Source organism: Nannobrachium achirus (assembly GCF_963921795.1).
Source record: "Nannobrachium achirus genome assembly, contig: SCAFFOLD_251, whole genome shotgun sequence".
Taxonomy (NCBI): Eukaryota; Metazoa; Chordata; class Actinopteri; order Myctophiformes; family Myctophidae; genus Nannobrachium; species Nannobrachium achirus.
The window spans coordinates 39,003-55,528 of NW_027664698.1; the positions used below are offsets into that span (position 1 = coordinate 39,003).

The 16,526-nt window shown below is 43.2% G+C and overlaps 1 protein-coding gene across 1 annotated transcript in view; it reads right to left on the bottom strand.

Moving 5' to 3' along the window:
* The window catches only part of LOC308280839 (uncharacterized protein), a gene marked incomplete at both ends in the record, with an annotated part of 85,934 nt that overhangs the window by 33,535 nt on the left and 35,873 nt on the right, over positions 1-16,526 (bottom strand). The window contains one exon of the mRNA XM_080755158.1: positions 2,508-2,642. Coding sequence (XP_080611284.1) covers positions 2,508-2,642 — 135 coding nt within the window. The remainder of the gene's footprint in view (positions 1-2,507; positions 2,643-16,526) is intronic.

Below are 16,526 nucleotides of genomic sequence, written 5' to 3' on the forward strand. Positions count from 1 at the left end.
TAGAGGGAGAGGGAGAGAGAGAGAGAGAGAGAGAGAGAGAGAGAGAGAGAGAGAGAGAGATACTGTACTGTACTGTACTCAGGATTCCAATTTTTACTAAATAAAATGAATACATGAATAAATACATAAAAAATGCACGCTGGCCTGGTGATCAAGGCGCATACCACATACTAGGCTATGATTCCTACTGGCGTCGCCGGTTCGATTCCCGATCCGGACGACCTTAGCCACATGTCATTCCCCATCTCTCTCCCCATTTCCTGTCAGTCTACTGTCCTATCAAATGAAGGCATAAAAAGTCCCAAAACAAATCTTTAAAAAAAAGATCACACCCAATGTGAAGTGAGCGGTGGTCATAACGTCTTCAGACTAGGATTTGAGTCTAGGATGTACAGGCTATGCTACACACACACGTTTTGCTATGGCAAAATGCTGAGGAAAAAGGCTACAGACACACGCACAGCCACTCTATGGAGCGGTTTACAGCAAAAAAAATCTATTCATGATAAATCTCTGCTTTTGTAGATCTGCTATATTTGGCGAAGAGACCTGGTGCACTGTAGGACTGAAAAAGAAGGCACCAAGTACAGTGCAAGTGATATTGATGAATTCCACATAAATTATTATCAAAGTATTCTGAGGCACCCTGTGGACTTACAGTTTTTTTCGATTGCTAAAACACATTTTTCAAAAATTTGGCACAATTTTCACAACCTTTACTTCTGTCCCCAATCGCTTGACTCAATTTGTTACTACTTTAGATTTCCTTATCATATTAGACTCTGACTTTCCTTCTTTACACTCTGATGTAAATTTCACATCACCTTGTTGTCAAAACACAAGACACACTTTTCAGGTTTGCACACACTTCTCACATAAAATCTCAAAGCATCAATCCACAACACACAAATATTCAAATCTCTAAACTTTCGGGTCAGGCGAGCAATTCAGAGCCAGGTCCCACTGCTTCAGGCCATGGAGGAGGCTTGTGGAGATGTGGGCTTTGAGGCCTGTCAGGGCTTCATGCGGCACTCTAGGCCAGGGGTTTTCAAAGTGGGTGATGGGGCACCCTGGGGTGCCACGACGGCAGTCCAGGGGTGCCGCGAGATCATTTGATAATATTTGGAATTTATTTGGACACTTGAAAAAATATTATTTAGTATAATTTTAAACTTGAAGTACAAAGTTATTTTCAGTCAGTTCTAACCAAAATGGCTATTATCTCAACGTTTTCCTCGCAACATACTGTAATCACTAAAATATTGTCACTCTCGGGCAGAAAACTTGTATCTCCAAGTTTCAAATGTGTACGTCTTTTGGTCAAGCAAAGCCCTGCTACATCATACTGTCGCACAAAACTATTGAAAACAGCCGATTGTGTGTTTGGAGTGTTTGGGGGTAAACGTTTGGACCTACAGTCAATAAAATGTTTTGTCTGCATATTTGTGTGCTGTTTTATGTTTGTCTATGAGATTAGTGGGCATACACTGGGTCATTTTACAAAAAGGGAATTGGTTCATTTACCAGAGTAATTGACATTCATTCAGTGTGTTCCATTTCGACAATTGTGTTTTCAATTTTGCTCTTCAGTGTTCTGTTCATGCTTGGTAGTGTTCAGCCAAAAGCTAGTTGTGTTTATTCAATGAATGCATGTGTGTGTCATGTGAAAATATGGCTGTGTTTACCAAATGAAAACACGAGTTCCATTTTGTGAACATGTTAAGAGATTTGATGGCAAAGAGTTGTTTTGCAAAGGGATGCCAGGGTTTAGCAATTTGTGTTTGATGTTTGGAGTTTTGTGTGTGCAGTTTTGAAACAAACGTACAGTTTTGAAAAATGTGTTTTAGCAATCGAAAAAAACTGTAACGTCAAGGCACCCCAGGGTGCCACGGGCCACGGCACCCACTCTGAGAATCCCATGATCTAGTCTGGATCCCTCCATGTGTACGCTGGAGTTGGTGCTGAAACCTCTAATCTCCATGAAATCAAAAAATCTAAAATATGTTTTTCACATTTAAGAGCATATCTGTGGTGATAATATGGCCAGACCTGTTTGTGTATTATAACGAAACAACTAGAAAAGATGCACTTTGAAATTGCAGTGTGCGTGCGCTAACCTTTGGGTCTCTGGATGCAGGTGTGTGTGTGTGTGTGTGTGTGTGTGTGTGTGTGTGTGTGTGTGTGTGTGTGTGTGTGTGTGTGTGTGTGTGTGTGCGTGTGCGTGCGCTAACCTTTGGGCTGCTGGATGCAGGTGTGTGTGTGTGCGTGCACTAACCTTTGGGCCGCTCGATGCAGGTGTGTGTGTGTGCGTGCACTAACCTTTGGGCCTCTGGATGCAGGTGTGTGTGTGTGTGTGTGTGTGTGTGTGTGTGTGTGTGTGTGTGCGTGCGCCAACCTTTGGGCCGCTGGATGCAGGTGTGTGTGTGTGTGTGTGTGTGTGTGCGTGCGCCAACCTTTGGGCCGCTGGATGCAGGTGTGTGTGTGTGTGTGTGTGTGCGTGTGCCAACCTTTGGGCCGCTGGATGCAGGTGTGTTGGTTGTCGCTCAGGAAGAACCCGTCGCGGCAGCGACACTCATAACTGCCCATCATGTTGACACAGATCTGCTGGCAGCCGCCGTTCCCCTCAGAGCACTCGTCCACATCTGCAGGGACACATTTTAGACTTTTTATTCACACATACAAGTTGTGCTTGAAATTATCCAACCAGGGACGTGCTGGGCCCCTGATTCAGCCCGGGAAAAAGAGTTGTAGAGGCCCTCAATGCGCGCTATAGAGAGATCTCTCTCTATAGCGCTGCTGCTACTCAAAGATTTGCCATTTCAGATCATGACAAGTGACAAGCCAGTGGGCCAATTACTGTACATGAATTATATTTCGTCGTTGTCGGGTGGAAACCTTGTATGTCCAAAACCGTTTGTTTTGTATTTATCATTAAAAAAAATAATTAAACTAGTGAAAACAGCCGATCTACAAGCACGCCTCGCACCGCGAGGTGTTGTGTGCTTGTAGATCTGCTGTTTTCACTACTTTTGTGCAACGGCCTTGTATGATGAAGCAGGGCTTTGCTTTGCGAAAAAATTTACAAATCTGAAACTTGGAGATACGAGGTTTCTGCCCGACAGTGATGATTTACTTTGTTGGCCGCCCAGCCCCCAAAATGGAACGAAGGCTGACATTTTATTTTAATGTTTTCTTAATGGCCGGCCTGGACCGGCCGGGAATGAACCGGCCGTTCGGGAGTTGTCCTGCTTTTACCAATGGCCAGCACGTCCCTGTATCCAACCCCCTCTGACAAATGTGTTCATTAGTGTAACCACTGTTCCTTTGACTCAGAACTTGTCAGCTATGCTCTAAACTCTACTTTATGGAACATTCAGTGTCTTTGCAATTGTTTTATATCCTTTTCCTTTTTTTTCTACAAAGCAATAATCTCTTCTCTGAACTTTTCTGACAATTCCTTAAACTTAGCCATGTTTCTGACTGCTCTAATCACAGTCAACACTTCAAATCTCTATCAGGCCAGATTGCACATCTGATGTAACGATTTAACCTCTTGATTAGTCGATTGCATTCGATTACAGATGTTTTCAGGTGTAATTAAGAGTTGGATAATTGAAAGTGAAAGTGGCGTTGAAAGTGGCATTTCGCATTGAATTTGGAAAAAAACACAACAAATGTTACTTTTGAGCTATTTACATTATTCTTGTATGATTTATTTATTTAGTTCAGTTGTCAGTTTGTGAATTTTACCAATAAACCAATAGATTTGCAGGGGGGGGGGTGAATAATTTTGAGCACAACCGTATATTAACAGGTACAGTTAAAGAAGAGGTGCTGTGATTTTTCTCCGCTAAAACATAATGATCAGTTATTATGATTTGCCATACCCTAGCTTTTGCTGAACTGACGCCACTGACCCTCCCTCAGCAGTGCTTTTATAGTGAAGGACACAGGAAACAGCAAGCAAGCACCATAAATAAATACATAAACAAAGCATTCAAGCTCAAATGAGCACAGAAACTATCCTGTTTCTGCTGGAACATGAATCAAACTGTCAGCGCCGGCGCCCCCTATAGGCAGACTACGCAGTCTGCGTAGAGCCCCCCGACCAAAAAGGCCCCCACCGCCCCCCTCCTCTCTGCAGAAAAGAACGTACTGCTGCATGGTTAATCGTTTTCAAACCGAAATCGCGATGCGAAATCCCGCGATCAGCGAATCGCAAAGGCCATGGTTTCTCTGCGAAGTAGACTTCCCAAGCAATATGGAGACGTTTTAATTTTTGAAATCCCTTCATAATTGACTAAGGAATGATCAAATCAAACTGTGGTGACTTTCTTTGCTTCCGACTCGTTCCGAGCATCCACACCGTTGAAAGTGAAAGTGAATTTGGCACAGTGGCTGCTGAGCAGGACTCTGCCAGTGCAGGGGCGTAGCCAGGAATGACATTTTGGTAGGCGAAATGCCTACCAAGGGGTAGGCAAGGGGGCCTAGGGGTGCTGCAGGTGTTCCAGGTGTTTAAATAAGAAAAGAACAAATCAAACATAGCAAAAATACGTTGCCTGTTGTTGTTGTTTTTTATTTATTCATTTATATATATTTTTTATTTATATATATATATTTCCATTATAAAATGGATTAAAAAATTATAAAAAATATTAGGCCTATTATTTTTCAAACAGCAAAAATACGTTGCCTGTTGTTGTCGTTTTGTATTTATTCATTTATATATATATATATATATATATATATATATATATATATATATTTCCATTATAAAATGGATTAAAAAATGATAAAAAATATTAGGCCTATTATTTTTTCGCGGGGGCTCGCTACGCTCGCGCCCGCAGGAAGGCCCCCTAGCAGAATCACGCTTAGGGCCCCCATGGGCCCAAAAACGGCTCTGCAAACTGTCTACAAGTACATTCAACGTTACGGTGAGTGACAGTTTGAGGTGGAAAAGGTTTGATCTCATGTCTTCACACTCAGGTTTGATCTCATGTCTTCACAAGCTCAGGTTTGATCTCATGTCTTCACAAGCTCAGGTTTGATCTCATGTCTTCACAAGCTCAGGTTTGATCTCATGTCTTCACAAGCTCAGGTTTGCCCAAGAGGTTTGGTGTAGGGAGAAAAACAGAAGCAACTCAGGTCTGATGTAACCTCGCCTACCAGGCTTTCTGGGGGAAAGCCTGGTGTTCGTTCACAACAGGCCGTTTGGTTTCCGCCTAAAGCATGGAAACCACTAGACGAAGCGGCGTCGCTTTGATTTGGTTCCCTCCGTTTGTTTCCCCAATCCCTATTAAAATGCTCCAGTAGCCTAGTGTAGTCTTGCCAGTCGCTAAGCTAACAGTTGGACTAAAAGATGCATATACCAAACTAATTTTTCAAAAGCAAAACTACTCCTCATCAAGGAGTTTATTAGGTAGGCCCTAAAAGTATGTCCTTGAGCGCAGGGGAATATTTGGGGTCAAAACTGAATCCGGTTTGATCTTTCAAATTGTAGTCCTTGAGTACTACAACATGACGTGTTGTGGTTTCCGCTCCAGACCGGTTACAACCCTGAAAAGTGAAGTGATCCCAGACTAGGTCTGATGTAGAGAAAGAGACGGGTGAGATTGGAACGGCTCAGGATAACAGACAGACAGGGTTAAGCTAATATCACTGGGATTGGTATTTAAGATAGCCAACACTTAACACCGAGGACAGGGTTAGGTTTGGTTGTCAAAAAGATGACTTGTAGAAATAGAGGGTATGCGCATGACATCATCATCATACCTGAAGTTATGCAGGAACGCCTACTGAGTGGCAAAAATGACTTTCTGGCCTTGACAGCCCAAACATCCAAACAGAAAAGCAGAAAAGTCCTATCTGACTGCATTAAACAATGTTGAACAACGTTAAACTCACTAAACCACTCGATTTGCCACTCGATATGCCATTCACTTTATGCATATGCGCATACCCTCTATAGAACAGTGAAGTCATGCGCATACCCTCTATAGAACAGTGAAGTCATACCCTCTATAGAACAGTGAAGTCATACCCTCTATAGAACAGTGAAGTCATACCCTCTATAGAACAGTGAAGTCATACCCTCTATAGAGCAGTGAAGTCATGACGTGACTCGCTCATCCCGTGGTTCCACTGAAGTAATTCTCTATGGAGAATAACATTGAGTCACCTTAAATCCTCTCATATAAGCATTGTGGTCCAAAAATAAACAAACAGCCTTTGCAATATTGTCGGCGAGGTGGCTCTTTATGGTTTATGATAGTCAGTCACTCAGAAATGATAAAGCCTGTTTCTAGCGAAAATGTAACTAATTCGGCGACAGTAACATTAGCGTTTTTTCACCATCAGTTGATTCTTCATATCCATATGAGTCAAACCGCTGAGATAATTTGTTTATAACTGGAACACAGTTCTTATATGACGCGATATGAAAAAGGTCTATGGGAATTCAGAATGGGGGAAGAAAACCGCGAACCAGGTAGGATGGTAGGTAGGATGTGTAAATTACCTCACACCTCACTACTCTATAGCGACACGCTCCTGCCTAGTGGTCATAGTGGGTGGTGACCCAGCTGAAGTTATCCACACCAACAGTTTATGATTCATTACATCTGCCTTTTGACAAACAGGCTGTCAGCTTTCAGGAAGAAACCAAAAATACAAAGAGAAGATATTAAAACCCCACCAGGTGGCCTATTAGAGTAATGTTAACTCCATAGACACATACAAAACATATTATAACCACACCTAGGTGTCTATTAGAGTAATGTTAACTCCATAGACACATACAAAACATATTATAACCACACCTAGGTGTCTATTAGAGTAATGTTAACTCCATAGACACATCCAAAACATATTATAACCACACCTGGGGGTCTATTAGAGTAACGTTAACTCCATAGACACATACAACACATATTATAACCACACCTGGTGGTCTATTAGAGTAACGTTAACTCCATAGACACATACAAAACATATTATAACCACACCTGGGGGTCTATTAGAGTAATGTTAACTCCATAGACACATACAAAACATATTATAACCACACCTGGTGGTCTGTTAGAGTAATGTTAACTCCATAGACACATACAAAACATATTATAACCACACCAGGTGGCCTATTAGAGTAATGTTAACTCCATAGACACATACAAAACAGAACAAGTACTAAACTATGGCACCGCCTCTTTAAACTGGGCTCAGCACCGTTAGTGTTGTTGTTTTAACGAGGGTCAAAGTGACACTCGATGACACGTCGGTGTTGACAGAGTGTGACGGCAGTGTGACGGACAGAGTGACAGAGTGTGACGGACGGGGACGGACTAAGAGGGTCGCAGGGGTCATCTGACAACAACACACTTATCACCGCAACTCAGCTCTGTCTGTCAGCTGACTTTACTTTGGACCTGTGTGTGTGTGTGTGTGTGTGTGTGTGTGTGTGTGTGTGTGTGTGTGTGTGTGTGTGTGTGTGTGTGTGTGTGTGTGTGTGTGTGTGTGTGTGTGTGTGTGTGTGCGTGCGTTTGAAAGAATATTTGTGTAGATCAGTGGCTCTAAAACAGTGGTGTTAAAAGTATTAAATTCTGCAATATAGAAATATTCCGTTACGAGTAAAAGTCCAGAATTCAAAATGTACTTGATTAAAAGTACGAAAGTATTGGCATCAAAATGTACCTAAAGTACCAAAAGTGAAAGTATAAAATGTTTGAAAATAGCAGATCTACAAGCTCACGACGCATCGCGATGTGACACGTTGTGAGCTTGTAGATCGGCTATTTTCAAATAACCACGGTATAGAATAGGGCTACAGTGGTTTATGTATGTCGCAGCCTGAAGTGGGGGGCCGGGGGTCCCAGTAAGATGAGGAACAAACACTTCAGCCATTTTCAAACTGATCTTCATATAATTGAATTGTTTATAACTAGTAAGACACCTCAGGGTGACTTGCGACCTCAGGGTGACAAGGCCATCTGGCCAGTGATGTATATGGGACCAGTTATTCATATACGTAGACCCCTTCATGATAGTTATGTTATGTCAAAACATGCCCATATATGGTGGACATTACCAAATATGGGCATTCCCATATATGTCCTTAATATTTATAACATAATATCCTTAATAATGTCCTTAATATTGACAATATAGGAATCTCCATACATGGGCATAAAACGTACGTAAGTAATGCCAAGCATGGCCTTGGTGAGTTAGGGCCTTGATTTGATGCCTGTGGATCTCCATATATGGGCATAAGGGGGTACCCTAACATTCTCATTTTCGGCCTGGGATTTATGACATCAGAAATCTCCATGTATGGGCATAAAAGGTTTTTTCTTTTTCTGGGAATGACCATATGGACTTTTATACCCTTAGAAATCTCGTAGCTTGTCTGACTGTCAGTACAGGAAGTGATGTCACGTGACATCCTTTTTATGCCCATATATGAGTCATTCTGTACCACATCACTGTGACACACTGACATCACGTGACATCACTTCCTGTACTGACAGTCAGAAATACTGACAGTCAGATAAGCTATGAGATTTCTCAGGGTATAATGTGACCTTCGGTCGCAATTAAACACCATTCCTGTCCAGACTATCTCTGTGTCTCAGAGGAGGGCTGTGGACAGTTCAGAAACCTGTCTACTCACTCTGTGTCTCAGAGGAGGGCTGTGGACAGTTCAGAAACCTGTCTACTCACTCTGTGTCTCAGAGGAGGGCTGTGGACAGTTCAGAAACCTGTCTACTCACTCTGTGTCTCAGAGGAGGGCTGTGGACAGTTCAGAAACCTGTCTACTCACTCTGTGTCTCAGAGGAGGACTGTGGACAGTTCAGAAACCTGTCTACTCACTCTGTGTCTCAGAGGAGGGCTGTGGACAGTTCAGAAACCTGTCTACTCACTCTGTGTCTCAGAGGAGGGCTGTGGACAGTTCAGAAACCTGTCTACTCACTCTGTGTCTCAGAGGAGGATTGATTGATTGATTGAAGGCTTTATTAGAAGTTTGCATAGGAAAATGTACAGATTCATGACGGTACAGTTCACTGGTACAAGGTCTACTAAAAGGAGATCCATGAAAAGACTAAGCTTATTTCAACAGGAAACCATTAAAGTATCTCATATAACATTGAATGACAGACAAATAGAACACAGTACTATGCAGTAGATATGTAAAGAAAAAAAGAAAACAGTAGGTCTATACAATCAGTAAGTACAGTATATACAATATATACAAGGAAGGGGCAGGTAACAGTAAGTCTAAACAATCAGTATGTACAGTATATACAAGGAAGGGGCAGGGAGGGTAGGGTAAGGGTAAGGACTGTGGACAGTTCAGAAACCTGTCTACTCACTCTGTGTGTGGACAGAGGTTCCAAGCTAATAGAAATAACAGCCTTTTTCTCTTCCCTTTCAAAAGTAACCCTGAAACAACACATAATGAGTTTGGGGGTTTCATTATGAAACAACACATAATTAGTTTGGGGGTTTCATTTTGAAATGAAAATGTTGGAGAAGCAGTCGATACTGTAAATACTAAATATCAGTATCACTAAGTATCATTTGTACGCGCTGTAAATATAAATGTCTGTAGTTGTTGGCAGTTGTTCTTTTATTTGTATTTTTATATTTCTTTAATTTAACTCTGCGAGGGTTTTGAGAATTCCCCCAGAAAGGAAACCTGATCTCCAGCTCTCCTCGGTCTCCTCCGCCTGGACAAACAGACAGTAAATTAGTTCCGCATGACGATTTCATTAAGAAAAGACGGCTTGTGTACACAGCACGTTATTGATGCGCAGAACACTGGGAATGGATATATAGGGTTGCACTGTGCGTGCGTGCGTGCGTGCGTGCATGCGTGCGTGCGTGCGTGCGTGCGTGCGTGCGTGCGTGCGTGCGTGCGTGCGTGCGTGCGTGCGTGCGTGCGTGCGTGCGTGCGTGCGTGCGTGCGTGCGTGCGTGCGTGCGTGCGTGCGTGCGTGCGTGCGTGCGTGCGTGCGTGCGTGCGTGCGTGCGTGTGTGTGTGCGTGCGTGCGTGCGTGTCGGGGTCCAGCAGCATATGAAGTGTGACCTTCAGTGCTACGAAAGTACGTACTTTTACTCAAGTACTTATAATTACCTTTTACTTAAAGGAGTAGTTCACCCCCAAATTGACTTTTTTCTATTGATTATTGACCATGGAGACTTGAGTTTCAATGATTTTTTTTTTTTTTTTTTGTATTTGTCGCATTCCTAAGACAATAATTTGATTACAATGAATTTACCCCCATTGATTCCGGAATCAATGGGGGTACATTTTAGGGGTGTAACGATATAGTAACTGTATCGAAATATCGTTTTTAACTTAAGTATATGGAAATGAAAACAGCTTTAATCGAATCATGTAGTTTTATTTTGTATCGTATCGAATCGGCAGTGCAAAGAATCGATTGTATCAATACTACCTACTTGTGCATTGTATTTAGCATTTTTAAGAAGAAAAAATGAAAATGAGGGGTTTAATTACTTTTCCTTTCCATATACTGTAGCTACACTGGTCTATCGATAAATGTGTGTAATCTCTGGGTTCATGTCAAGGTGCAGGTTTATCAATATACAATGTCCATGTATTTGGCAGATAATCACTGTGTTTACTTATTTATATCCATAATAATACATGTTTCCCTTAAAAACCTGCACTATCCACACCTTTCACACAGATTTAATTTATTTGCTAAATAGTTACTGTATCGATTTTAAATCATTGAATCGTATCGTATCGCCATGAATGAACCAATATCGTCCATGTATCGTATCGTCAACCATGTATCGTGATATGTATCGAAACGCTATTAAAATGTATCGTTACACCCCTAGTACATTTACTAAATGTTTTTTTGTCTTAGGAATGTGACGAGATGAGTCTGAGTACTTCTTCCACCTCTTGTTGTCACGCAAGCAAGCAGTGGCCACTGGCCCTCTGCCACACACACACACACACACACACACACACACACACACACACACAGGGGCGTCACAAGGGGTAGGAAAGTGGTACTGAGTTACCAGGGCCCAAGGTGGAGGGGCCCTATACTTTAGCTATTGAAAAATAGCAGATATACAAGCTCACAGCGCGGCACCGAGTGCCGCGCTGCAAGCTTGTATATCTGCTATTTTTGAAAAGTCGTGAAAATGTGCGCAAATCTTTGAAAATATGTATTTTTTTAAGTGAACATTTATAACTCAAATTTTGCTTCTGGGGGGTCCCTGGAACTAAATATTTTGAGATGGGGGGTCCTTCACATGAAAAAGTTTGAGCATCACTGACATGGAAACATAGGTTTCTTGGCACACATTTTCACGATTTTTCAAAAATAGCAGATCTACAAGCTTGTATATCTGCTATTTTTCAATAGTTAACATTCATGGGGGGCCCGTAGTGAATCCTTGTACCCAGGGCCCAGAATTTGGTGTGACGCCCCTGCATTTAAGCACACACACACACACACACACACACACACACACACACACACACACACACACACACACACACACACACACACACACACACACACACACACACACACACACACACACACACACACACACAAATGAAAGCATCTGCCCCCGGTTGTGCAAACGGCCGTTGTGCAACAACGTTCTTTGAAGGAGGGAGAAAACATGGTAAGATTAATGGGCGCTTCTGGTTGCTCTTTACCCAGAAGTGGTGATGACTCCAGTTCTTACCGGACGCTGCCTGACGCAGCAGTCATGTGACGTCTTATTTATTAAATTAAGACCTGGGACCCATCATCACTTTAACCATTATTTTATGATTTAAAGGGATATTCCACTTAAAAAAAAAACTCTGCCTTGCATGGGTCTGCCTCCCCAGGCTCAGGGCCTCTCCCCACACACACCCATTGTAACTTCAAACTCCATACTCATATTACCCTCCTAATACGTTTTTTTTTTCTCCATATTTTCTTTATACTTTCTTTAATTTTTGTAAAATACAATTTTGTTTTGTATTTTATTTTTCTCATTTTCCCAAAGAATTATTAAAAATAAATGAAAAGGGTTATTGAGAAAACACGGCCTGCTCACGTATTAGGAGGGTAGTATGAGTCAACAGAAAAAATAATGTGTGTTTTTAATGAATCTGTCATGGTTAAAATGGAGTTTGAAGTTACAATGGGTGTGTGTGGAGAGAGGCCCTGGGCCTGGAGGGCCTGGTAACATTTACATCAAATATCTAAATATTGAATCAAGCTAATTAAAAACTGTTCAGGGTGTTCATGAAAGCCTGATTAGACGATAAAGTGACCAAAAGTTTTTTTGAAAGTGGAATATCCCTTTAACTATAAAATAAATTGCAGATCTACAAGCTCACAGCTGCGAGCTCAAAGATCTGCTATTTTTGAAAAAAGCGTGAGAACTTTTTCACGTCAAGGACCCCCTAAATGATATGTATTGGGCCATGGAACCCCACCGGGCCGTAGCGGGTTGTGAGATGGTCTACAGAAGGACATGCAGTGATGATGAAAAAACCACTTACAGGCAGCAGCCGTTCGCAACTGGTAAAAAAACTAACCTAGCCCAACCCTACCCTCCCCTGCCCCTTCTTTGTATATACTGTTTGTTTAGACTTACTGTTTTCTTTTTTGTTTTTCTTTACATATCTACTGCATAGTACTGTGTTCTATTTGTCTGTCATTCAATGTTATATGAGATACTTCAATGGTTTCCAATGGAAATAAGCTTAGTCTTTTCATGGATCTCCTTTTAGTAGACCTTGTACCAGTGAACTGTACCGTCATGAAACTGTACCTTTTCCAATGCAAACTTCTAATAAAGTCTTCAATCAATCAATCAAGTCTGCCAACTGAGCGTCTCACATCGGCAGGGGCATCGATGCCAGTGCTGGCAGCGCTTTGTGCCAAGGTGCCATGCATGGATCCATGCCCGTTTACCATGTCTTTATTAGTGTGGTTGCTATCCACAACTTTCCAACATCCCATAATGCATTGCGCAGAAGTTGCACGGATCTTCCGGCGCCGCAGCCGAGTGTGATCTACAAGCTCACAACGGTTGCATCTGCGACGAGATGTGAGCTTGTATGTCTGCTGTTAACCGGAAGTGTGGTACAAGAAAGCTTCCAGTAAATTCCCACGGAAAGAGATGGATATACCAGTGTTGGGAAAGTTCACTTTCAACAAGTTCAAGTTCAAAAACGTCTAAAATGAATTAGTTCATTTCTTTTTTTAACCATAATATTTTTATACTGTACGTTTGGCTATTCAAATGTATTTTTTTAGAAGTAGCTGCAAGCTAGTATTTGTCAAAATTATTGACACAGCCCATATAGAACCACACACAGCAATTATTTCATCCAACTTAACATTGAGGTGCCCACAATGTTTAGGTGCCCAGTCTTCCTGCACCCTTATTGTGAAGGCAGAAGTGTCTAAATGTCGCGCAGGTTAACATAGCTGATCTACAAGCTCACGTTGTCTTGTGGATGCGACGCGTTGTGAGCTTGCGGATCAGCTATTTTCGGCAATTAAGACGTTATATGACAAAGTATAGTCAGGCTTTACTTGCGAGACGTAACGAGGAGGAGATTCACAGAGCTTCATGTGAAGAGAAGACGTAACGAGGAGGAGATTCACAGAGCTTCATGTGAAGAGAAGACGTAACGAGGAGGAGATTCACAGAGCTTCATGTGAAGAGAAGACGTAACGAGGAGGAGATTCACAGAGCTTCATGTGAAGAGAAGACGTAACGAGGAGGAGATTCACAGAGCTTCATGTGAAGAGAAGACGTAACGAGGAGGAGATTCACAGAGCTTCATGTGAAGAGAAGACGTAACGAGGAGGAGATTCACAGAGCTTCATGTGAAGAGAAGACGTAACGAGGAGGAGATTCACAGAGCTTCATGTGAAGAGAAGACGTAACGAGGAGGAGATTCACAGAGCTTCATGTGAAGAGAAGACGTAACGAGGAGGAGATTCACAGAGCTTCATGTGAAGAGAAGACGTAACGAGGAGGAGATTCACAGAGCTTCATGTGAAGAGAAGACGTAACGAGGAGGAGATTCACAGAGCTTCATGTGAAGAGAAGCACCCATAGCTGCATGCAGACGGCACCGCATGTGGATGGGTGCACGTGAATGAAAAAGACGAGAGGACAGGCGACTGTGGACCGCCGCACGAACGGGCCGGCGAGCGCCGTTCACGGACGTCGGAATGAACGAGTTCGACAGTAACGTTCATCAAGAGGACACAAAGAACGTTCAGTTCACGATCGCTCAATGAACGCGTTCGGGTACAACACTGCTATAAGCCTATATAATTGTGACCGTCAGGTCGCAGTTACTATCAAATCCTCCACCGGCTGTCAGTCTGTCAGTCACACGTCACACATTTCCCCTACTCATATCTTCGCCACCGATGCCCCGATCCATGCCAAACTTTGCACAGCTGGCTGCCAAACCACAACCTCATTTCTCATATGGCCCTCTTCTAGCGCCACCATCAGGGCCGATTCTTGAAAAACACATTTTTGGACACTGCTTCTACAGATTTTGCTCTAAAATCACACAAAGCGGTACACAGTATCTCTACAGTCATGTCTTCAACATGGATCTGTCCCATTTCCCATATTTCCTCCTGATTGGCTACCATTGACTTCTAAAGTTTGTGTATGCAACGTGGCGGTCGCTTATCTCCTGATTTAGGGAGTCTTACTGGTATAAACCTTGCTATAGGTCTATATAATATAAACACTGCTATAGGCCTTGCTATAGGCAAACACTATTTTTTTTTCTAGTTAGCGGGCCTAATATCCATCCATCTTCAACCGCTTGTATCCGGAAACGGGTCGCGGGCCATTTCCATGCCGTGTCTGTCTGTCCAGAACGCCGTCCTGGACAGACAGACAGACAGACAGACAGACAGACAGACAGACACGGCGAGGCACAGCCAAAGAAAACAAAACAAAACAAGGGGGTTAAAAAACTCTGGTTCAGCAATAAATGTCAGAGTCACTGAACCCTCTCTCTCTCTCTCTTTCTGTCTCTCTCTCTCTCTCTCTCTCTCTCTCTCTCTCTCTCTATGTCTCTCTCTCTCTCTGTCTCTATGTCTCTCTGTCTGTCTGTCTGTCTCTCTCTCTCTCTCTCTCTCTCTCTGTCTCTCTGTCTCTCTGTCTCTCTCTCTCTCTCTCCAAAATAAGAAGAGCTTTTTCTCTCTCTCTCTTTCAGAGTTTCTGTAACTGTGACCGCACGATGTTTACATGGCTGCGGAGCTCAGCGCGAGGCCAAATGTTATATATAAATATATATATATATATATATAAATATATATATATATATATATAAATATATATACAGCCAAGGCTATCTGAGAGGCAGCGGACCAGCGGACATGCTCCCCTCAAACACCACACATCTCTCTTAATCTCTCTGCGTTTCAACCCGTCTCTCTCTCTCTCTTCTCTCTCTCTCTCTCTCCCTCTCTCTCCCCCACCCCCCCCCCCCCCCTCTCTCTCTCTCTCCTCTGCTGGAGTGAAGCGAGGATAGATCAGAGATGGACGGATTGTCTAATTTTTCCAGAAAACTCGAGGCCGCCCTTTTAACTTGATTAAGACGTCCCCCCCCCCCCCTCTCTCCTCTCGCTCTTTTTTCCCCTCCTTCTCTCCATCCTCTCCAGAGAATTTTCTTTTAAAAAATGTTTAAAGTCTAAATAACACGAGCACTTCTCCCTGCTGGCCTGTGCCAGACCCCGGAGCCCCCCCCCCCCTTTCCGTTTGGAAATATTTGCTTTGGCCGCCGGCCCTCCTGGCTGGCTCGCCAGAAGCACCCAACACAACACAAGGAGTTTATGGGTTTAAACCAGCAGAGATGCTGTACGGACAGGAGACGGCTCATTTGGACGGATGAAGGAATCAGGAAATTAAACCTTCATTGATGCGGCGGACGGACACATTGGGGGGGGGGGGGGGGAGGGGGGGGGGTCTCTCTCTCTCTCTCTCTCTCTCTCTCTCTCTCTCTCTCTCTCCCTCTCACTCTCTCTCTCTCCCTCTCTCTTATACTTTCGGTCATGACCCACACTTCATGACCGGTGCCGCGCTGTGAGCTTGTATATCTGCTATTTTTCAATAGTTAAAACATAAAATAAGGCCCCCCCCCCCCCCCTTGGGGCGCCCGCTGGCCTGGTGGTCAAGGCGCATACCACATACTAGGCTATGATGCTTGCTGGCGTCGCCGGTTCGATTCCCGATCTGGACGACCTTTGCCACATGTCATTCCCCATCTCTCTCCCCATTTCCTGTCAGTCTACTGTCCTATCAAATAAAGGCATAAAAAGCCCAAAAAACAAAATCTTAAAAAAAATAAAATAAGGCCCCTCCACCTTGGGCCCTAGTAACCCAGTCCCAGTCCCACTCCCCCCCCCCCCTTGTGACGCCCCTGTCTGTCTGTCTGTCTGTCTGTCTGTCTGTCTGTCTGTCTGTCTGTCTGTCTGTCTCAGAGTT